The 22,748-nt window shown below is 38.0% G+C and overlaps 1 protein-coding gene across 4 annotated transcripts in view; it reads right to left on the minus strand.

The window, feature by feature from the left end:
- Positions 1 to 339: 339 nt before the first annotated feature.
- The window catches only part of LOC109099853 (chromodomain-helicase-DNA-binding protein 6-like), a 37,074-nt gene continuing 14,665 nt past the window's right edge, over positions 340 to 22,748 (minus strand). For all 4 annotated transcript variants that reach the window (XM_042758918.1, XM_042758915.1, XM_042758917.1 and 1 more), the window contains 31 exons: positions 22,353 to 22,470; positions 22,036 to 22,122; positions 21,802 to 21,936; positions 21,558 to 21,679; positions 20,610 to 20,853; positions 19,486 to 19,662; positions 18,604 to 18,747; positions 18,036 to 18,291; positions 17,714 to 17,924; positions 16,587 to 16,782; positions 16,257 to 16,421; positions 15,840 to 16,019; positions 15,033 to 15,143; positions 14,577 to 14,779; positions 14,135 to 14,334; positions 13,665 to 13,824; positions 13,322 to 13,411; positions 13,105 to 13,208; positions 12,738 to 12,867; positions 12,579 to 12,654; positions 12,427 to 12,475; positions 11,451 to 11,706; positions 10,823 to 11,031; positions 8,891 to 10,729; positions 8,087 to 8,226; positions 7,715 to 7,930; positions 6,771 to 7,244; positions 5,993 to 6,223; positions 5,445 to 5,588; positions 5,248 to 5,352; positions 340 to 4,465 (listed from right to left, as the gene is read on the minus strand). In XM_042758918.1, coding sequence (XP_042614852.1) covers positions 3,440 to 4,465; positions 5,248 to 5,352; positions 5,445 to 5,588; positions 5,993 to 6,223; positions 6,771 to 7,244; positions 7,715 to 7,930; positions 8,087 to 8,226; positions 8,891 to 10,729; positions 10,823 to 11,031; positions 11,451 to 11,706; positions 12,427 to 12,475; positions 12,579 to 12,654; positions 12,738 to 12,867; positions 13,105 to 13,208; positions 13,322 to 13,411; positions 13,665 to 13,824; positions 14,135 to 14,334; positions 14,577 to 14,779; positions 15,033 to 15,143; positions 15,840 to 16,019; positions 16,257 to 16,421; positions 16,587 to 16,782; positions 17,714 to 17,924; positions 18,036 to 18,291; positions 18,604 to 18,747; positions 19,486 to 19,662; positions 20,610 to 20,853; positions 21,558 to 21,679; positions 21,802 to 21,936; positions 22,036 to 22,122; positions 22,353 to 22,470 — 7,798 coding nt within the window. In that variant the 3' untranslated portion in view covers positions 340 to 3,439. The remainder of the gene's footprint in view (positions 4,466 to 5,247; positions 5,353 to 5,444; positions 5,589 to 5,992; positions 6,224 to 6,770; positions 7,245 to 7,714; positions 7,931 to 8,086; positions 8,227 to 8,890; positions 10,730 to 10,822; positions 11,032 to 11,450; positions 11,707 to 12,426; positions 12,476 to 12,578; positions 12,655 to 12,737; positions 12,868 to 13,104; positions 13,209 to 13,321; positions 13,412 to 13,664; positions 13,825 to 14,134; positions 14,335 to 14,576; positions 14,780 to 15,032; positions 15,144 to 15,839; positions 16,020 to 16,256; positions 16,422 to 16,586; positions 16,783 to 17,713; positions 17,925 to 18,035; positions 18,292 to 18,603; positions 18,748 to 19,485; positions 19,663 to 20,609; positions 20,854 to 21,557; positions 21,680 to 21,801; positions 21,937 to 22,035; positions 22,123 to 22,352; positions 22,471 to 22,748) is intronic.

Genomic DNA, 22,748 nt, shown 5'->3' on the forward strand with positions numbered 1-22,748 from the left:
AAGTAAGTATGGGATGTTTTTTCTGCCTCAGACGTTGTGACTGGGTCTTTTAGAAGGTCCTGACATGCAAACACTGACAATGACATATTGAATGCTGACAGAGTCTGATCAGAATGACACTGGCACATGGTACCACAAATTTCCCAATTCTCATTTCCCATCGGAAATGCACTATGCAAAGCTACTACAATCATCTCCCTTTGATCAATCCAAAACAATAAAAAAAAAAAAAAAAAAAAAAGGAAGCAGGGGCCAATGGGAAGGCTTTTTTGCTTTCAAGAGTATCTGTGAGCAACTATCCAGAGATGTATTTATACACACAAATTGAGTCAACATTATGGTTTTCAGAACAGTTCAGCTTTTATGGAAAGTAAAATAGATCAGTGTAGACATCCCATATAGGAAAACATCCAAAACCTGGAGACAGCAAGTTTATGTACATGTTTGCAGTTACAAAGGGAGACAATGCTGAGACAGTAAAACAATAAATACAGGTAGAATTTTAAATTGATCAGTATTTTGGATGAACAACCAAAGCTAGGCAGAAAGATAAAAGGAGTGTTACTAGGACACAGAATTGAATATATATATTCACTGATCTTCAAATGGGCCCAGATATTGCGCCAGGGAGACTTTCTATTCAATAACTTGATTCAAATTGAATTAAACTGGAGTGTTTTTAAGTTTCCAACAACATCGTTGTGTTTTCAAACTGTACATTTCCAACAAACAGTACATTTATAAAATCAATACACTTACAACCAGCAACGCAGCATTCTCAGTCTAACAGTCTGAACTCTCCAGGTGTACATATACTGGCTGTGATTCTCCTGAAATGCTGAAGGCCTTTAATGGAGTTATGAACTTATCAAAATGTCAAAAGCAAGAATAGCATAATCATCCAGATGACTAGACGAGGTCTGTGGGTTTTTGTTCACCAGATGTTACTCAGAAAGCAATGTAGGGACACTAGAGAAAGATCTGAGGTAAGCTTTCAGACTAACAACGAGACATTTTTGAAAGTCAAGAGGACTTTGTGCTTTGCAATACTGCTTTGAATGAGTTGAGAGAGGAAAGTGAACTGATTGTGTTATTTCAAAGGTTTTATGATTGGAAGTTTTACACAAAAAAATCCACAAGGCCAGTATCTGTACAACTAGATTTTAACTAGTATGACTGAGACTGCTTCCCAAAACGTTGACACTGTACACAAGTACTTTGATATATATTTTCCAACATAAAGATGTAACAAACATCCACATATAAACCGCTAAATAAGGCATTGCAAAGTGAACACAATAAAATAGATGTGATGAGAAAGGGGAAATGTCCTATTTGGTGAATTTGGCAAAGTAAAAAGAGAAATAAGAGCAAAATAAATTACATCATGGTGTCACAACTAGTGTGACAAGGCAACAACAGCATGTTTTTTGAAGGTGAACATGATCTATTTTTTTTGTTTAGACAAGAAATATACAGTACAGGTTTACATAGGTCAAAATGTACAGGAAGTGACATGTGCAAGCGTGCGCATGCGTCCACACGAACACACATAAACAAACAAGACGGAACACAATTACAGGTAAACATTCACCAAAAAGACTGTGCAAAAATGTTTTCACATCCGAAAAAAAAAAACAAACATGAAAAATGAAAAGGTGAAAAATGAATACTCCCACAAGAGAGAGACCCTGTTGAGACTGGGGGAGAAAAGTTCAATTATCTCTGGTTATCAACTGGTGTACAGTATTTCAAATAAAAGAAACACTAGTGCTGATTTTTTTAAACACCCTCCCAATATGAGACATACTGGCAAGGAAAAAAAAATAACATTGTGTGCTTGTAAACAATAGTAACGGCAATATACAGCTAGATAGATTAACATGTCTTACTCTACAGTATTTTCAAATACACCATAGAAAATAAGAGCAATGTAACCCATGAGGAGAACGAGACAGCCTGACATCTTTCTGTCAACCCCATCAACCAAAGGGCTTTAGTGAAGGCAAAAAAAAAAAAAAAATTTCAAAATATATTTTTGTCTTGTATTGGGTGAAGGAATATTTCACCCACAACTTAACTCTCTGGCATAATTTACTCACCCTCATGTTGTTCCAAACTTGTATGACTTGCTTTTCTTCAGCGGAACACGAAAGGATATGTTTTGAAGAATGTTTATGCTGCTCTTCCCCACATAACAAATGCACAATGACCAGGGGTTATCAAACTTTAAAAAAGATAAAAACATACTATAACAGTAGCCCAAACGAATTATTTTGCATGAGAAAATTAGTCGTATGGAGTAGTTTCATGGCCATTTATGAAGCTAGACAGCCACTTCTTAACGGGAGCATGCTGCTTTTGTGCTCCACAGAAGAAATTAATACAGGTTTGAATGACATAAGGGCGAAATGATGACAGAATTTTAATTTGGGGGTGAATTATCCCTTTAAATTCACAAAAAAAAATAAAATTAAAAAAAAATACACAGTTCTCGCAATGTTCTACCACCTGTTTTGAATCAGACTTATTTTATAAGCCTGTGTACCAATACCATTCAGACCAGAGTCTCATCTACGGCACTAAACCTTCACCCTTGAACATGCAGCACCTCTAAGTATATATAGCCATCTCTATAAATGATTAGTAGTATCCCAACGGGGGCATTTTATCAAAGCCAACATGTGGAAACGACATAAACAATATGACACACAAAACAAAAGATAAATCAATCTCAGGATTGTTCTTTGCCATCAATTTCAAGCCTTGCTCTTTTTGAGTTTCCATTGCACTCACCATGTTGCACTCATGCCACCTATAGCTTTGTAAAAGATTTAGGTTAAAATCTTCACTAAAATGAATACATAGCAGCAAGCAACTAAGAACAAAATACTGTGGTCCATCGAGACTGTATCAGATGCAGCTCTGCTGGTAATCTACCAATGGGACGAGTGTTTTCTTTACATTACTCTGAGAAATGTTTCAAAACATGAATCTAGGTCTTATGCAACTATAAGAGCGTGATCTGAAACATGATTATGAAGTGAGACTGCCGTCTGTTTTTTGTCACAATTCCAACATCCTACTGCTTTCTGAGAATCTGTGAAAGATGCTAGTGAATTACAACTTATCGAAGGGGAAAAAACGCTGGGGTCACTAAGAGCGTTCTCTGTCAATAGACAGAAACGTCTGAGTATCCGTTCCCATTATGCAAAAAGAAACACGCCAACACCAATGATGATGTTGTCCCTTTTTCAGGATTCAATACCTTCGAGTGTTTGCATGCTTCAAGTGTCACACACCCAGAAGGAAGAGTAGATGTCAGTGAAATTACAAGGGCAGATCTATAAACAATACGGTGATAATCAAAGTCCTATACACAAACTTTTACCGACACGACACACACAAAAGTACTGCAGCCCAAACGTGAGGATGCATTCTAGACTTCACTGTCACACAAGCCTTGAGCACTTGGCTCATGTTCCTCTCCCATCTCGTTTTTGTCCTTTTCCTCAGTACTTCTATCCTCAGAAGGATCTTTGACCTGAGCTAAATCTACATCAGGTCTGCCTTCTTCCATTCCGCCCTCTTGGCTCTTTTGTTTGGGTGTTTGTTCGTCTTTAAACTCCTTCGTATCCACACCATCTATATGCACACCAATATTGCTGCTTCCCTCCTCTGGTCCTTCCTCCCTAACCTTCTTCCTCTTCCTCTTGGGGCTGCCCGTGCTGTCTGCTGCGGTCATGGAGGGCAGCGCCATTATACTGCCCGGTGGCAAGAACATATGAGGATACAACAGACTATGTGACATTCCTGGGATTAGAAAAGGGTTAAAGGTCAAATGGCTGCCGGTGCTTGTGATGCTGCTACTACTACTGCTAGTGGAGGCAGCTGTAGACACTGAAGCAGACACTTTCTTCTCTTCCCCTTGCTTTACATCCTCCCTATTCCCATTCTCCATGTTCATCGGAGAGCTTGCGTTATCATGCTGAGGCGCAGAATCCAAACCATCCGCCGGCTTGGACGTTGAGGTTACGGAGTTCGTAAAAGTCACGCTTGCTGTAGTGGAGGATGCAGTTGCAGTGGACAGTGTTTGATTCATCATTCCACTCATGTGAGCGCTGTACATGGATGGCTGCACGGCCGCCATGCCGTGGAGCATCATGGGCAGCATGCTGAGTCCATTCTTGGCATCATCTCCTGACGGTACGGCAGTGGCGAAACCGTGAGGAAAGCCCATGATACCGGTTAGCGGGATGCCAGGGACATTGCGGAGATTGGATAAGCTAACCAGATCCATGCTGCCAATGAACCCACCGTTCATGAAGAGCGGACCCATGCCAGCGGGGAGCTCGGGGGCTTTGGGCATCTCGCTGCGGGGTCGCCTGCCTCTCCTATGTGGACCGGGATCCCGACACACTGGTCCAGAGAGGATGCGTGTGAATTTGCCCTCCGGTAGAAAACCCTGGGATAGTGGGATAGGAAAACTTAGTGTTGGTTTACAAGGAACATTTTCATTCAGCATCTAGAAATTCAAAGACTATATTATTAATGTATACGATAAAAATGGCACATATATATGGCATAAAGTGTAAAGTAGTTTTATTCAAAATCATCAATTATTTCACAACTCTCTGAAATTATTTTTTTTCTGACTGGTTAATTGCAGTACAAATGTGCACACATATGATATATATAGTGATTTCATTCAAAATCATTAATTATCACAACTCACTGAAATTATGGATTCTGTTTCCAGTGGAATGGATTTCAGTGAAACAATTATACATTTTAAATTATAAAAAAGTATATTAACAAACAAATATAAACAAATTCAGACTTACCCTACCTACCCTAATAATAAATTAATATACAATTGAATATTAGAAACTATAGTATAGACTATTATATACATCCTATGGGGGATTTTTATGTAGATACCTTTCACACAGAACTGTACAAAATAGTTGAAGTAAAATTTTAATTGCTAATTATTTAGCAAATGCTTTCTTTCTGTCCAAATCAAATTATAAAGAGGGTCACCAACTCAAGGAATTAAGCAAGATTGTGATCTTATTACATTTCCGTATTTCTTCCACTCTGAGCCAATAAATTTTAGTCAACATTTAGATGATGAACCTTGACAATTAGCTTATGTTCAGTTTACTACATATTCACAAGTGGCTTCACTGGAACAATCTCTGCTCCTCTTGCAGCCACTTTCTAAACAGAATATATATGACTCACAGAGTGCTTCACCACATCTGCCCAATCAGGAGCCACATAGTATTCTGCATTTGCATCCAGCCATCGGGAGAGCTCTTTAATGGCTGGAGCCATAGCGCCTCCAAGCTGCAACCAGAAGAATTGTGGCATTAAAATGAAATGAAACAAACAAACAAAAAAGTACTGTATATATAAGTATCTATGCATGTTTTTGTTACCCTGCGGCCTGTATTTCTGTGCACTACTGGGACTCTCTCCTCCCCAGTTAGTGAGTTGACATCGAGCTTAGTTGGGTCTTTGCAGCGATGCCTTCTCTGCTTCGGACGCTCCAAGAAACTGTGCAACATGCTTGCATTCTGAGACTAAGAAAGACTTCGGTTATAGTAATCTATTAAATATCAATTATATTATTTAAAGGCTAATGTAAGCTGTATACAACAAACATTTACATTTAGGATCATTCAGTATCCTTCTAGATTAAACAAAAAAGTGTTACTTTTTTAAAAGCACCTTAAAAGTACACACAAATAAAAACATAAATCTATTAATGTCAACATAAAAATTGCATTCACATATACATCTGTTTTAGTAGTAATGTGACCTACTTTCAAGTAAAACAGGGAATTTAAAATGTAAGACAAAAATAGGATCATTAACTTTTTAATAGGAACTTCATAGATGTTTATAATACTTAAACGAAAATGTCACCAAAATATTATTATTTTTTATTCTAATAAATTAAAACTAAGTTCTGTTTCTAACTTACTGGAAAAACAGAAAGCTCCATGTTGTAGTTGGGGTTTTGTCTAAGCCATTCCATTAGGCCTTTATTGGCTGTTTCCCTGTCCAAGCTCACATTCATGGCCTCTGAGGCCGGAGGAGGAGCTGGAGAGGGTGCTGGAGGCGGAGTAGGAAGTGTAGTCGGGGTGGCTGGAGGGCCTTCTGACTGGGAGGATGTGGAGGACACAACAGGGTGGCTGATACTCTCTGACCCGCTCTGTGGAATATACAAAGATAAACAAAATACTTGCCAGTTACACTGATTTATTTATAGATTTGATTAATTCATTTATTTATTTTAGTGCCATATCAGCATCATGATCAAAGGTTATTTTCGTGGCAAGATCCAAATTTGAAATAAAAGCTTTCAAAATAAGCTTCTTTCAACATCACAAAAGAGACTAGCTATATGAGATCTTATTAATATTTTAAATAATTTCCTGGTAAATCTTTTTAAAAACATCAAGTTAGTTTCAAAAAAGTTCTCCAAAAAAGTAAAATCAAAAAAAGTATACTATTATACTATTAATGAAGACTTTAATGTTTGATGGTTTTTTTTTTTTTTTACTTTTAGCTTGGCGGGATAAATCATCATAAGCTTTCTTTGTACAGAAAAGAAGAGTAGATTTGCCAAGCATCTCCTTTTATGTCTCAAAAAAAAAAAAGGAAAAAAAAAAATTAGTACAATTCTAGAATGGCATGGTGCCATTTTCATTTTTGGATGTCCTATTGTATCCACTTCATTGATATGCGTTTCCACAAACCTGCTGTTCAGGCAAGTTCACACTTCGTCCCTTTATAAAGCTGAGATCAGGAGTCTCAATATTTCTTCTTCGGCCTCTCCTCCGTCTCAACATTGAATCATCACGACGAAGACTGCCGTTGACAATTTGCCCTGTGACTGGGTGAATCAGGCCAGCCTGCAAAATGCCAGCCATATCCAATCCCAGTGAGCCTTGTATGGAGCCTATCCCAGTTATTTTATGGGGTGCTGACTGGACAGTGTGGCTCATCTGACCAACTGGCCCACTGTCTCCACCAACTGTTAGCTCTGTTGGCTTGGAGAGGTCAATAGCTGCATCCTGCCAGCCATTAAGGAGGAGAGCGTTAGCACGATGAGGCACAACCTGGATCTTTTCTCCAAGATGGCTAGGTTTGGCAAGGACTTCTGCCTCAAATTCAAAACCCCGTCTTGGACGTTTGAGCTCAGGGAGAAATGATGGGGCCACTAACCGCTCCTGTTGGGACAAGAGTTACAAATCAATTCAATAAAACTAGAATATCTTCCTGTTTCAGTTAATTAAATCTAAAAAGTTTTTCAACCAATTTTGCAACAAACCAAAGATGGAAAATTCATATTAAGTAAGTAAATAGCATAGTTTTACCAAAACTACAGCGTTGATCAGTTTAACTGTTTGCATGATATTAAATGCTGGGCAACAAAAATGCAATATTTATTAGCTATTTATTGATATTTACATTTGTGAGAAGGATTATAACAATCAATTGCAATCATTTTCGTCAAAGGAAGCACAATTTAGACACTTCATTAATTTCCATGACTTTCAGGCTTCAAAATCCCACTTTGAAAATTCCCTGATAGTTCCAGGTTTTTCCATTCATATAATTTATTTCCAGATATTTTTGGAATAAGGATTTGCAGACACCTTGAAAAACCTCCTGCCTGATGATGTGATCTTACACCTACCTTTGCTAAGTGGGGTACTGTGTGTGAGAGGTTAAAGTTAAGGCTCTGAGAAATAGGCATTCTGGTAGACAGAAATCCTGCCCTCTGGTGGGCACTGCTGGGCACACAGGTGTTAGCCAATGAAGTGGGAGACTCATACTGTTGACTAGAGGAAGGCCACTTCCCCTTTAAGATAGTATGGCAGATACTGTCAATACGGTTGATAATCACTCTGTCCTGTAGGGAGCAAAAAGACAAAACAGGGTATGAAGTGGGTCTAACTGCAGAAACAAGTGACTGGGACATATCTAGTGGTGTGCTGACACCAGCCTTACTTATTTTATTTTAAGAGAAGACTTTCACATTTTGAGCAGAATATACAAAATGTAGTACCTTAGGCCATTCTGAGAAGGAGAAGAGAGCTTTCTCTTGTAGAAGCTGAGCAATGGTTGGTTCCCTTATTTCATGGACACTGTCTGCCATTTCACACATGGGTAATGCAAAGCGTGGTCCATCAACATCTCCCAATAATGCTAAAAATGCAAAGAAAAAAAAATTACAAGAATTATTATTCAAAGCATGCTGGGAGAGAAAGAGACTAAAACAGTTCTTTAAACTCTTTCTTCCTTATGTTTTCCATTGGCTTTTATGAACATAGTGAGAAACAATCCTTTATCAGAATGTAATTTGTAAGTTTTATTATACTAAAAAATATTAAGTGGTTCCATCAAGCAAATCTGACTAAAGTTTGCCAACAATTAGAAAAAAGTGGTGACAAACCGTTAAATTATTTAATGTACACTAAAGGTGGTAATGCGGCCAAAACATCAATAATTATCAATAATTCAGTTTCGAGTTATTCCGCTTATATCGTCTTTTTCTTCTAAAATAGGTTTGTCACTAAACTTGTTGTGTAAGCTGATCAAGTTTTGCTAGTTTTCGGACACTTATCAAGAGGTCAGGCTTGGAAAACAACTGTCCAACAAGCTAAACACCAACTTGGCCAGCAAACCATCTCAGACTGATTTAAAGTGTTTTTTCTCCAGAAGGGTAAACAGCTTCAGCTGCCATTACTAGTTTTGTAAAGAATGTGGTGAAATATAAAGAAACTCAATAGACCTGGAACTACTACATACAACTAACGGAATCAGAAACAAAACATAAAAGGTAGAAAGCTAAAGTCTATAGCCACAGTACCTGGTGCCTTTGCACCTTCATCATTTATCTTGTCCTTTTCTTCCAAAACCTCAGTCTGCTCAAGGTGAGGGGTCTGTGTAGTGCTATCTGGCTCAGGCTTCACATCTGACACCACTGGATCCATTAGGAGCTCTTGTTTTGGGACTCCTTCAAGGCCCAGGGATTCAGAGGTGTCAGGTAAGGTAGTAGGAGATGATGAGAGTGAAGGCGGCATAGGGTAATCTGTTGAAAGAGTAGTGTTAGTTAGATTGCACTCTTCTATTGGCTCTGATGGTTCTTTGCAGGGTTCTTCCACCAACTGTTGATCCGCTGTGTCTTGCTGAAACCCTTCACAAGGTTCCTGCAGGGTCTCGTCACAAGTCAAATCGTAAGACTCCTCTAAAGGCACTTTTTGTGGCTCAGTTAGAGGCTTTTTGTAAGGTTCATCCAAGGCCACTTCACAAGGATCTTTCAAATCCCCAATGGAATCTTCAAATGGCACCTTGTAGTCCCTTTTCTGGGATTCCTCGAGACAATTTTCTCTTGGAGACGCTATTGAAGGCATCTCATCTTGAGTATCCATTGTCTTTGGACTGTCTGGGGAAAGATCTTGAAAGCCTTCTTCTGGACTGGGAACACCATGTGTGATGTTGGAATCACTAAGCTTGTCCTCTTGCTCCTCACTAATGGGATCTGTCTGGTCAAGACTCACATCCGTGAGTCCAAGAGGTGGTGGTGGTGAAACATATTCTGGAAGACTGGCTGATAGATCTGTCTGATCCACAGAAGTCTCTCCAACATTAAGGTCTTTGAACAACATGAAGCTCGGTGCCAGTGGTTCAACAGGGTTGCTTTGCGAGTCCGAACTAGGCATACTCAAACAGTCGGTGAGCGTTTCATCACCCTCACGTCCATCTTCTGGTTGAGGAGCATCGAGAAAGCTGGGTTCCAAAGTTTGCGCTCCCAAGATGGGATCAGTCTCGTTGAACATGTCAGAGGCTTCAGCATGGTCCGAGCTTTCCCATGGAGTTTGAAGTTCATCTAGCTCCACAGAAGGAGCCATTAAGCCAGTCTCCTCCGAAGACCCTTGCTCTCCCACCAGAACATCGCTGCGAAGTTTCCCAGCTATGGAGTCTGCCATGTCTCCTTGAGACCCATTTAGCTCCCCTTGGACCCCGTACGAATTTAGCATATTCTGCCCACCAGTTGCAGAATTGAACGGGAATCCATTGAAGGCCTCTTTACCAGACTTGATATGTAGTGTGTCTGATGTCAAGCCTTCATGTTGTAAAGACCCCAACTCCAGAGAGTCATCCAATGGAGGGCAATCCAAAAATCCTTCCCTGTTTCCTGTTCCTATCCCTAGTGGACTTTCAGACTCTGATGCCACCACTTCTGTGGGCTGGTGATGCCCATGAGTATGGACAAGTTGTGTTGGTGTGTGGTGTGAAGGTGTGGGGTGATACTCTGGAGGTTGTGGGGACTGACAATGCCCAAGGTTGGCATCATACAAGCAGCAATGGTGGTGGGGCAAGCCTGGGACAGGATATCTGTGGTTTTCTTTATGAACATAGTTCCGGTGGGCCTCCAGGAAGGATAATTGGGGGTCATTGAGGATGTAGAAGTCTGTTCGACTCAAGCCATGCTTTGCAACCCCAATGAGAAGATCACGGTCATGTTTGCCACACTCCCACCAGACAGGCAAGTACAGACTAGGGCGACAAAGCTGTAGTCGTGCCCCCAGGAGCAGGTGGCGCAATACTTGCTCACGGACCTTTCTCAAAAGCTCAATACGATACAATGTTCGGGCAGCTCGCTCCTCTGTAATGGGCTCCACAAACAGTGATGTATCCACATTACCTACATGAGACAATAAGTTGTGTACACATTATGACAGATAAGCTTCTATTATTATTAGCTTCACCAAACTATCAACCCAAATATCCATTTTACCTTCATCTTTTCTGGGTGGCAGTCTACATGCAGTTCGACACATTGAAACAAAGCTGTGGAAATATCTCTCTAAGCTTTCGTCCGTCTTCCTCTCTAACCGAGCAAGGGCACGGAACTGGCTCCAGTCAAAGGTCTTCTTCTCTGGGTCGTACACTACTCCAAACGAGGACACTGTGCGATAGAAGTCAGCCTGCTCTCGACGTGTCCACCTGTGTCAAAGGAGACAAGTTTACTCAAAAAAATTCAACTTTCCTCAAAAAATTCATTAACTGCTTTTTCAGCACACATTATTAATCTCTTACCAAATGCAGAATCATAATAATATTATTCCAATGTTCACCATGACCTGCAACGTTTCAATGTTTATACAGTCCTCAGGGATTTTATGCTAGTCAATAATTCTATTTAGTTTTTAGCTGTTGCTTTTGTCTTTTTTTATCATGCTGCTCTAATTTTTTATTCACTTTGTTGACGTTCTTCATCCTCTTAATGCTTAGTGTTTATTATGATTTCAACATGACTTCAAGGCAGTGAGAGTACTACAATTTTTCTCAAATGAGCTGGTTTCCATTTGCATATTTGAAAAAAAGCAAACTGTAAACAATAAAACCACTATCACATTACTCACCTTCGTTGCCACTCCAAAAAGAGCGGATCAGGCTCAGTAGTGCAGTGCCTAAACTCTCCTATTTGCCAAGCCACAGGTGCAATTCCCTCGTGTAAGAGGAAATCGTGACGAAGCGGCTCACGGCGTGTATAACGCTGATAGGCAGTAATGAGGCGTCGCAGACGTGCTGTAAGAGCTGAGCCTGCTGGCCACTGTATCCGTCCCTGCTCCATCACTTCTGCAACAAGGTCTGCTGCTAGAGATCCTATAAATCCCCCTTCAAAAGAAATGCTACTTTAGACCAAACCTAAAGTTTATATTAAGGTTTATTATATTATATTCATTTTGGATTTGTATCATATTTACAAGGATGCCAATGCAATAGAGAGCAATATCACAACTTTCAAAAAAAAAAATTTCACCTGCATACTAAAGTTCAAGTTTAGAGAACTCTGCACTGTGTACCCATATTTCTAGGCTATAAATATGGGTACACAGTGCAGAGTTCTCTAAACTTGAACATTAGTATGCAGGTGAAAAAAATATTTTTGAAAGTTATGATTCTAAATCATAGTTAATAATAAAATGTAAAAATATATATATATATACCGTCTAGTCCAGTTTCCTTTGACATTACAAAGTAGGATATGTTGTAAAAAAAAAAAAATAATTGTATGCAGGGTGCTACATTGACTTTTGTCATACCTGCCAATGCTGGATAAATTGAGAAAATTTTCCAGCCATCTGTATTTTTATGCTATATATATATACTTTTTAATGTCAAAGGAAACTGGACTAAACGGTATATTGTTTTTTACATTTTATTATTAACTATGATTTAGAATTTATTAAAAACAAGCATGACATCATCTCCTCAAATAACTTTGCATGATTAAAATCTATTGTGACCATCTCTAAACAGTATTTACAAGCAATTAAACAATTCTGTTTCAACAGTACTGGTAAATAAGTAAACAGATTAGGAAGGTTTCAGTACCTGTCACTGTATTATCATTTTTTCCTGTTTCCTCTGACATGGGTTCCTCCTGTGTAAAAGAAAACTTTACTTAAATGAACAGTCCAAGCATTTGGTTAAGACACTTAGCAAAAGTCATCTGACTTCACATTCCTTTGACTTCCTATTATTACCTTGATCTCTACTTTCTCTTCTAATTCCTCAGACTTAATATCGTTCTCCTCTTTGATTTCATCACTCCTGCTGATACTGCAAAATAAGAAGCTTGTTTATGGTTGTAAGAGCCAAGAGGCACCTGTTATATCTCTGCTGCTCATTTAAAAGCATATTACCTATCAGGTGCATCTGAAGCAGTTTCTGGTCCACTTTGCTCTACCGTCAACGCAGTGACATCAGGCATACCCACTCGCTCCAGGAAACACAGAGCAGGGTCTGCACGCATTGCGTTATACCGCTCATACCCTGCATGGGACACAAAGAGTAGTCAACGCACATGGTGAAAGCAAGAGGAAGTCAATATGAACCATGTGACCATCTAAATCATATAAAAAGATACTGTAATTGCATTCAAATGCATCACATCTCTGCTAAAAAAGTAAAAAATGATTTATGTATGTGCCTGCACAGATTTCCCTTGCTATATTGCATAAGCATCATAAAACTGGGTGTAACGGTTGCACCCATTCTTTGATGTCTCACCATGTTTGTGAACTCCAATAAGCAGCGATTTATCCGCTTCAGCATCCCACCATATTGTAGGGATCTCAATGTAGTCAATATCAGGCAGGGTTACCTCCAGTTTACTGCAGAAAACACACAGATGCGTGCATATTAAGCCACTCTACAATGACAACCGTTTGATATGGAATTAATGAGGTATGAATGGGGTTAAAAGAGACTATGTGCCATCTAGTACCTGGCTGGGATCCCTTCAAGAGCCTGATTAGCAGCCTCCCCCAGCACTTCGACCTTCAGATAATACAGCATCCGCACCCTCAGTAGCACCCTGTTTATGACAAGATACATGATGATCACACAATTAAAACCCGTATTCATGATGTTATCAGAACACATACATCTCATTATATTGAAATTAAATAATGACAAATATAATTTCATGACTGACAGGGTGCATGAAAATTGTAACTATGCTCCCTGATTAAAGTACTTACTATTTATGTAATATGATCATGGTGTGAAATGTACTTTTGCTACATTTTAAATGCATACTCATGTTACACAATATCCACAAGTCTTACTTGTTGCAGTGTTGTTTGAGGTGTTTCTTGTAGCTGTCATCCTGAAGCACAACCTCTGGGTTACAGTGGACCAGCCAGTCTGCATTCTTCAGCTCAGGTGGACTCAACTGGTTCTTCAGCTTCTTGCCTTTACGACCCCGAGGGACAGGAGCAGACAGACCTGGACAGGTAAAATGCATTTTATTACATATGTCTAGTCATTCTGCAACAATTATGCGAAAAGCAGTCATTGAATTCTATTTAAATAGACAAATAAATAAGAACTAGGGATGCTTATGATGAACTTCAATTGATCGTAATTAATCATTTTATTGTTTAAAAATCTGGAGACCTACACAAGCATGAAGCATGGTTACTGATTAACTGACTCATTTACCATTTTATTTAAATGTCAACAGATCCTGAATAAAGTCATCTCAAAAAGAATGAATGAATTGCTAAAAAAAAAAAAAAAAAAAAAGATTAATAACCTGAGTGGTTTTGTAGTGCTTGATTGTGTCCGTCTTTAGTGGGTGTGATCAGATCCCAAATGAAGCTCTTAATTTTGTCGTCTCCCTTATAATGGCGAACACAGTAGACCAGAAGTGCCCTGCACAGCACCTCCATGTCTCGCTCCGTCAGGTGCCATTTAAAACGCCCATGATTGAGAATATCCTTCCAGCGACCCCACCTGTACACACAGCAAACATTTCATCAGTCTGAGATGTTTAACCTGCATATGGTCTAATTAATGGCTCTAATTTTTATACGTTCAGATTGATCTGCACATGTAATGGCAGAAAACAGTCTTAGATGAATTCCTTTAGTTTTGTCTTGTTTAAAAATAGTCACTTTATTAACAGCCTGTTGGAGGGCAACAGAAGGTAACCCAGAAGGAATGAGCGGGCAGCTGAAAGCAAATCAAGCACTGACCCGAAAATTAGAAGATTTTTCTCCACTCTGAAGCACTCCGCTCGGAGGTAGCGTCTGTTGCGATCGCTGAGACGTCTGGTGCGACAGGGTCGTTCCTCTGAGTCACTGTCCAGTTCAGAGAACTCCATCAGTTCATCATCCTCAAACGAGTTATAGTGACGAGTCTGCTTCCTTACGCGAGGGGTGTCGATCACCAGACTCTCCTGGAAGACACAGACACTCGTCAGAAAGTGTTGCCTTCACAATATTTTATTCCTTAAATGTCACCAATATGCAAACCGACTAAAACACGCACATTCAAAATCACACATTAAAGCAACCCATCTGCTTCGACTCTATGACCACTATTCTCTCTCTCTAGTCTATGAGTTGATTCTCTTGCATTACACTACCTGAGTCACAGGGAGCTCATATATGCAAAGCTTTGGCTTTTAAACTTAATCGTAAGATTTTTACCTTTTCTGCCTTGGAGTCAATTTCCAGTTCAGCAATTTTGGCCCACTTCTGCCAGAAGTTTGGATCATCCAGAGAGATATCTGTTCGGTTCCCTGAAGACACAAAGCTAGCCTGGAATTGGCAAATAATAAAGGATTATGAACACCTTATCAAGTTAGAGATCACACATCAGAGCCTGTGTTATACTGATATATGTAACGCTTATTCAGCTTTTTCCACTCATCTGCCATATTTATGACAAACAGCACTGAACACAAAAATTTGAACAGAAAAAAAAAAACATTTGCAATTGTTTTTTGCAAATCTCAAATGGACACAAAGGTTTGATGTCAGTAAAAATTGATTTTGAAAGAATTTAATACTTTTATTTAGCAAGGATGTATTAGTGATCAAAAGTGATGATTAACAATTTGAAGACTTTCATTTCAAACTTCTTATTCATTGAAGAATCCTGGTCAAATGTATCACTGTTTCCACAAAAAATGAAGCAGCACAACTGTTTTCAGCATTGGTAATAACAAGAAATGTTTCATGAGCAGCAAATCAGCATGTTAGAATGATTTCCGAAGGATCACGTGACACTGAAGACTGGAAATTCAGCTTTGCTTCACAGGAATAAATTACACTTTAAAATACATTCAAATAGAAAACAGTACTTGTAGTAATATTACACAACATTACAGTTTTTACTGTATTTTTGATCAAATTCATTCCGCCTTGGTAAGCCTCAGACACTACTTTCAAAAACATAAAAAAAAAATCTTATAGGTCTCAAACATTAATGGTAGTGTATGTCGAGATGTGTACCTTGGCAAAAGTTGATCCCTTCCCCTCAGACTGGATTGTGATGGTCTGTGTGCGTCGCTGCAGGATCTGATCAATATCCTCTTCGCAAAATTTAGAGCCTTCATCTTCCTCATCCATAAGCGCACCGTACGCTCCCTTCCTGAGAAGATCTTCCACCTCCAGCTTAGACAGCTGCTGAACCTGAAAGAGGCAGTCAAAGTGATGAGACAATACTGTCCTAATCCTTTTTTTTTTAAATCTTTTATACTTCACAGGTTTGGATTGGCATATAGGCGAGTAAACGATGACAGAGTTTGTCTTTTGGGGTGAACTATGCCTTTAAGACCAACAAGTCTTGGATATGCTATTCCACTTTTGGCAGATACAATTTCTCAATTCATCACTACATGATAAAGTTAAAAGTTGTGGATCCCTCACCCCATTGAGACTGCCCTTGCGGTTGATGTCCTGCAGAACAGCCTTGTCCAATCCCAGTTTCAGACTGGCCTTGTCAAACATCTCCCTCTCATAGGAGTTTCGTGTAATAAGGCGATATACTTTCACTGCTTTGCTTTGACCGATTCGGTGGCAGCGAGCTTGAGCCTGTGGAATTCAAAGCACGTTCATAACAAATTTACTATTTAAGGATATTTGAAAAGCTTGTGTGTGTGTGTGTGTATATATATATATATATATATATATAGAATGGAAATTGCTAATGGAGGAGAGAGTCACTGATTCTGATACATAAAAGATCTCCGTCTTTACCTGCAAGTCGTTCTGCGGGTTCCAGTCTGAGTCAAATATAATACAGGTGTCAGCGGCGGTGAGGTTGATGCCCAGACCTCCTGCTCGTGTACAGAGGAGGAACACGAAGCGGTCAGAGTCCACCTTACTGAAGCGATCGATGGCAGCCTGCCGTAGATTCCCTCGAACTCTCCCATCAATACGCTCGTATGTATACCTACAAGTATTATACAAAGACATTTCCTTTTCATATCTATATTCTTTATGCATGAAAACTACCAATCCCACTCTTTCTCCACCATAGCTCTCATATTTTGTTTACTGTTTCAGCCATGCATTTTGAAATATTTTGATAACAGACAAAAAAGTTTGGGGTTGGGATGATGTTTCTGAAAAACGAATTATGTTCACCAAGGATGCATTTATTTTATCAACAATACAGTTAAAGAAAAATTTATATTGTAAAATATATTTTAATGATTTTATAATGTAATAAAATGTAATTTATTCCCGAGTTGCCAAAGCTGCTCAAGAAACATTTCTTTTTATCAATGCTGAAAACTGCTTCATATTTTTGTGTCAACAGTGATACTTTTTTTCAGGATTTTCTTGATAAAAAGTAAAAAAGAACAGAATTTATTTGAAATAGAACTCTTTTGTAACAATGTATTTACTGTCACTTTTGATCAATTTATTGCATCCTTGCTGAATAAAAGTAATTATTTCTTTAAAAAAAGAATAATAATAATAATCACTGACCCCAAACTTTTTTTTTTTAATGTTGTAATAAGACACAATCAATTTCCATGGATTTTTAGTATTTCCAAAGTATTTTAAAAAATCATAACAACTGATATTTTGGACATGAGAATAACTAGATTTTATTTTCATTAAAGGAATTACTATGACTTTTTAAAATTCCCCACTACTTTTCTCAATTTTAAATTTTTTTAAGTGTTTTTTTCAGTACTATGGGATCCTTGAAGAAAAGCAACAATTGAAGTAAACCTAGTTTTGATTACATGTTGACATTTGAAGTATATTTCCTCATTCACTTACAGTTTCAAAAACAGCAGAAATTTATTTTTTATTTTTTTATTTTTATAGAAGTATGACTAATGGCACTGAATACTAAGCAACTGTCTCACCGCCTCTGAATGAGGTAGTCCTCTAGTATATCCAGACACCGGACCATCTGGGAAAACACCAGCACTTTATGTCCTCCGGCCAGCAGTTTGGGCAGCAACTTGTCAATAAGCACTAGTTTACCAGCAGCCTGGATCATTGCCTGCAGCTGAAAATCTGCAGCATCAGAACTGTAGGTTTTCTTAAAGCTCTCAAGGATCTTTTCTTCAGCACCTGACAGAAGGAATATGGGAGACTAAGTCAACGCTACATATTAGAGGTGTGGCTACTGAACTGCAACCAAGATATTTCATATTCACACTCGATCTAAACACCAGATGTCACCTGTAATGAGGTATGGGTGATTGCAGCACTTGCGAAGCTCCATCATTGTGTTGATGAGGTTGGGCATGTTGTGCTGGTTTGCTCCCTTGGCAAGGAAGGCAAAGTTTTTCTCCAGAATGGCACGGTAGTATTTCTTCTGAATATTAGTGAGCTCCACCTCAATGATTGTCTCCTCTTTAGGGGCCAGATTCTTCTCCACGTCATCCTTCAGTCTCCTCAACATCATGGGCTTCAGAATGGCTTGCAGTTTCTTTACCTGTGGATATGTTGATGTCTCGCAGGTTAAAGCTGGGCACATAATCAGTCAATAATAATCAGGCCATTTAGCTTAATATTGAGTCCTAAAACCTGGAAACAAATGAGCATTTTGCACTTCCATCTTTCCATAACCAAAGGCTTTTTTTAAAAGGGATTTTGGTTAAATGCCTAAAATAAAGTCTGTGATTAACACAAGTTTATCGGCATTAACCACAAAATGTTACTAAGGATGTTGCCTACTATCCTCTAGGTGTAGATGTTTATCTAGTCCATAAGGAAAGATATCAAGCATTTGAGGGTTAACTCTCACCTGCTCTTCTGTCTTCAGGTCTCCAAACTCCTCCAGGAAAGTGGTCTCAGAAGGGAACTGTGAGGGTTCAAGAAAGTTAAGCAGACTGAAGAGTTCCTCAACCGAGTTCTGCAAAGGGGTTCCTGTGAGAAGGACTTTATGTTCCAAGAGAGAAGACACATAGAAACATTAAGTATGTATGTACATTTTAAAATATCTATACTGACTCTCTCGGGATGAAGACGGAGGAACAACACTGAGCTGGACTTTGAACAGTCTCACCCATTTGGGCTCCAACATAAGTATACATTTGTATACTGTGGACCAAAAAAGTATTCAGACACTGAAGTCTCACTTAAATATAAATGCATTAGATATAAAATATCAAAACGTGGCATTTATTTACAAATGTAAATATAGTGAAAACACCATTTATACACTTTCTGGATGCCATTCACTACTGCAAAGTGGCTTAAGTGTCCAAATACTATTTAAACCACTGTATATAAAAAATGCATCTGTGAAAACCTAATTAGCCACGAGAGATTTTGTTGGATAAAGCGGCACTGCGTCAAATGTAGTTCAGTTTGCACACACTGGGCATGGCTGCAGTAATATGTAATGTTAGAGAGATGAGATCACTCATTCTGTGTCCAGAGAGGATGTGCGTATGTAAATGCATTGAAGCAGAACTCTGCGGATAAATGAGATGTGTACATAAAGATAGCAATGAAGTTTAGCTCAAAGATGGCTTCACTTCTCCTTTTCTGCATTTAGACCTGAACTCTTTGAATCATTTGTAGAGCAGATGATATTATAAATGACACATGACGCTTACATCTCATGACAAAAATGTCTGTGTATGTTTCATGATCCACAAATGAGCAAAAAAAAATAAAATACCAGGTTCATGAGTTTGAGTCCCTCCAGCAGTTTACAGTTGCGGTTTTTTAGGCGATGGGCTTCGTCAATCACTACACAGCGCCAGTTGATCTTCTTCAGCTCTGGACAGTCAGCCATTATCATTTCAAATGTAGTGATGATGCCATGAAACTTAAACTGGCCAGACACAATGTTTCCCTGAAGGAGCAAGAGAAAGACTGATTGTATACACTGTGATAAAAAATTATAAAGTTGTGCCTACCACACTGTGGTAAAATAGGTGTAAAGTAAGGTTAGACATTAACAAGAGTTTGGGTAAAAACACCACCAAAATGATGCCACATAGTGAATTACTGTTTTTTTTTTTTTACGCTACTGTTCAAAAGATTGTGTTCAGTAAGACTTTTTAATGCGTCTGAAAAAAAGAAAAAAAAAAAGCTCTTGAACTCACCAAGGCTGCATTTATTAAAAAATACTGTTAAATCAGTAACATTGTTAAATAATAAAAATAACTTTTCTATTTGGATATTTACTCCAGTCTTCAGTTTCACATGATCCTTCAGAAATCATTCTTATATGCTGATTTGCTGCTCAGCAAACATTTCGTATTATCATCAATGTTGAATAATTACTTTATATAGTTATAATTAGTATATATATATATATATATATATATATATATATATATATATAGTTATAATTGAGTTATATAATACCTTAGTGGAAACTGATTTTTTTTTTTTAGGATTCTTTGATGCATAGTTCAAAAGAACAGCATTTATTTGAAACAGAAATCATTTGTAACATTATAAATGTCTTATAAATGAACAATTTAATGCATCCTTGCTGTATATAAGTATCAATTTCTTAAAAAGAAATAATATGCTATTATTAAGACTTCTGATGGGTTTAGTAACTATACGACTCATCCAATCACATTTTAAAACCCAAAAAATCTATTTTATGAAGATTTTTTAATACAGATTATCAGCACATTATACACAGACACACAAATAGCAATAACAGTATAAAAAAAAACAAAAATGTGTGAACTGTGCTTTGGTTAAGTTGGTGAATCTAACTATACTGTGCTTCTGTTCAACTAACTACTGAGAACTCAAAATGAATCGCTCTGTTTGACCCACCTGTTCATCTCGGTGGTACATCTCATACTGCTGGATCATCTGCCGACTGATCTGGCTGCCGTGATAGACGATGGCGTTCATTTCAGTCCATGTGCGGAACTCTCTCTCCCAGTTGGTGATGGTGGAGAGCGGGGCGATGATGAGGAAGGGTCCTCTCAGACCCATGAGGAAAATCTCATAGAGAAACGTGATGGACTGGATGGTCTTCCCCAGCCCCATCTCATCAGCCAGAATACAGTTTTTCCTACATCAAGACAAACATTTTCAGGAGTTGAGGAGTTCATTAATCATGTCAGATTTGATGCGGTTTTGGGCATCTTTTTGTTGTATGAAACTGTGATCATTATCACTATCCATATTATTTTTTTAGATAGTTATTTTTATTGGGTAACATTATGGGATTAATTAAAAAGGTTTAAGGTCATTATAATTGCATTTGCTGTCAGCTAGAGCTGTTAATTATTATTATTATTAATTACATTATTATTATAAAGTTAATTACATGCTGATATATGACACAAATTATATGTTATAATATGCTATAATTTATTTTTGTTATAATAATGTATTTCAAATTTTGTCATTTATTTAAAATATTATAATATGTGCAGACAAAAATCCTACAAGATAAGACAATTCAAAGACATTATATTGTATATACATACACTAAATTAACATGTTGAAGTTGACAGTCATTTCAGCAAATTAAATGTGACATGAATTAATCAATAAAATAAATAGATTAATCATTATTTACATAAAGTCCTAGTACTTCTTATTTTACAAATCAATTTAAAAGTAAAAAAAAAAAAAGAAAGAAAAACATTTTGTCAATGTATTAATTACTGTTAGCCTTATTTTGTATCTTAAATAGTTACCTTATAACTTAAAATAGGGTCATGATGTTTCGTAGGCCCTACAAGTGCTGATATTAAGAGTTTGTTTCACCTGTTGTACCAGTTGAAAAGGAGCCAGTTCATTCCCTCTAACTGGTATTCTCGCAGCTGGTTCGCATTCCTGTACTCTTTGGACTTCTCCAGTTTTTGCCACTGTTCGGGCAGAGGCCTTTCCTGTATTAAGATGAGAGAAGTGCCACCTATTTGCCAAGTCTGAGATAAATGCTAAAAATGTTCTGGACTGCACGACAAAACCTGCAGCTGAACTATGCAATCATTTGCATTCAAGGACTTACCACATGCTTGATTTCTGGAATTTCCTTGAGTTCTTCAAACTCTCTGATTTTCACAGGATCAACATCTTCCTGAAGCTCCCAAGTACTCTCCTCATATGACAAAGAGCACCATTTCACCAGGTAGTGTGTAACTTCCTGTTAACATGCAGACAAACCAAACATCAATAGACTTGCCACCACTAGTATATATATAAAAGCTTTGTTTTTTAAGAGAGAATTTGAAGAGTGCCTCACCTCTCCGGTTTCTGTATCTGTGGTGATAGCAATCTCTAAAACCCGATCAACTTCAATATAATCTGGATTAAACAGGTCTTCATCCAGCTGAGGAGAAACACAACTTCATTTTAAGAAGATTTAGGCAAGTAACAGATATGTAGAAAGTCTATGACAAAAGCATTGATTTAAAGTTGAGGTACTTGAAAAGAAAATCCCAAATTCTTGAATTTTCCGCATGCATCTTAGTTTTTACATCCTTGTATGTCTGCTGCATTTTCCTGGTTATAACTTTAAATGAACCACAAATAAATTGCAGCATGTTTTGGCAGACACACCTCTGTGAAAATGTGCTTCATTTGCGCTTGCTTGTTTCTGAAGCGCTTGATTTTTTGGCTAATGCGTGGGTCCTTCTCCAGTTCCTCCAAGGTCGCCCATTTACAGTGCAGATAGGAGCTGGCAACGAGAAAATCCTTTCATAGCTTACAATGTGCAATAACAACACTGTGTGCTTTACCTTTCAGCTAGCGTGCATGTGTTTGATTTAAAACTGGATTTTGTTTACAATATTTGTTTATGCATCAATACTAAACTTGTCAAGAACATGTCTAAGTCACATTTTAACTCAAAATCAAAAAGAAATATTTAATTATATTCTCCAAAAAAGCTTTTTTGGATCATTAGGATCATTTTAAGTATGTAGGTATTTCTGACATGAAAATTAAGCACATTAC

This window comes from Cyprinus carpio, chromosome A6, assembly GCF_018340385.1.
Source record: "Cyprinus carpio isolate SPL01 chromosome A6, ASM1834038v1, whole genome shotgun sequence".
NCBI classification, from domain to species: domain Eukaryota; kingdom Metazoa; phylum Chordata; class Actinopteri; order Cypriniformes; family Cyprinidae; genus Cyprinus; species Cyprinus carpio.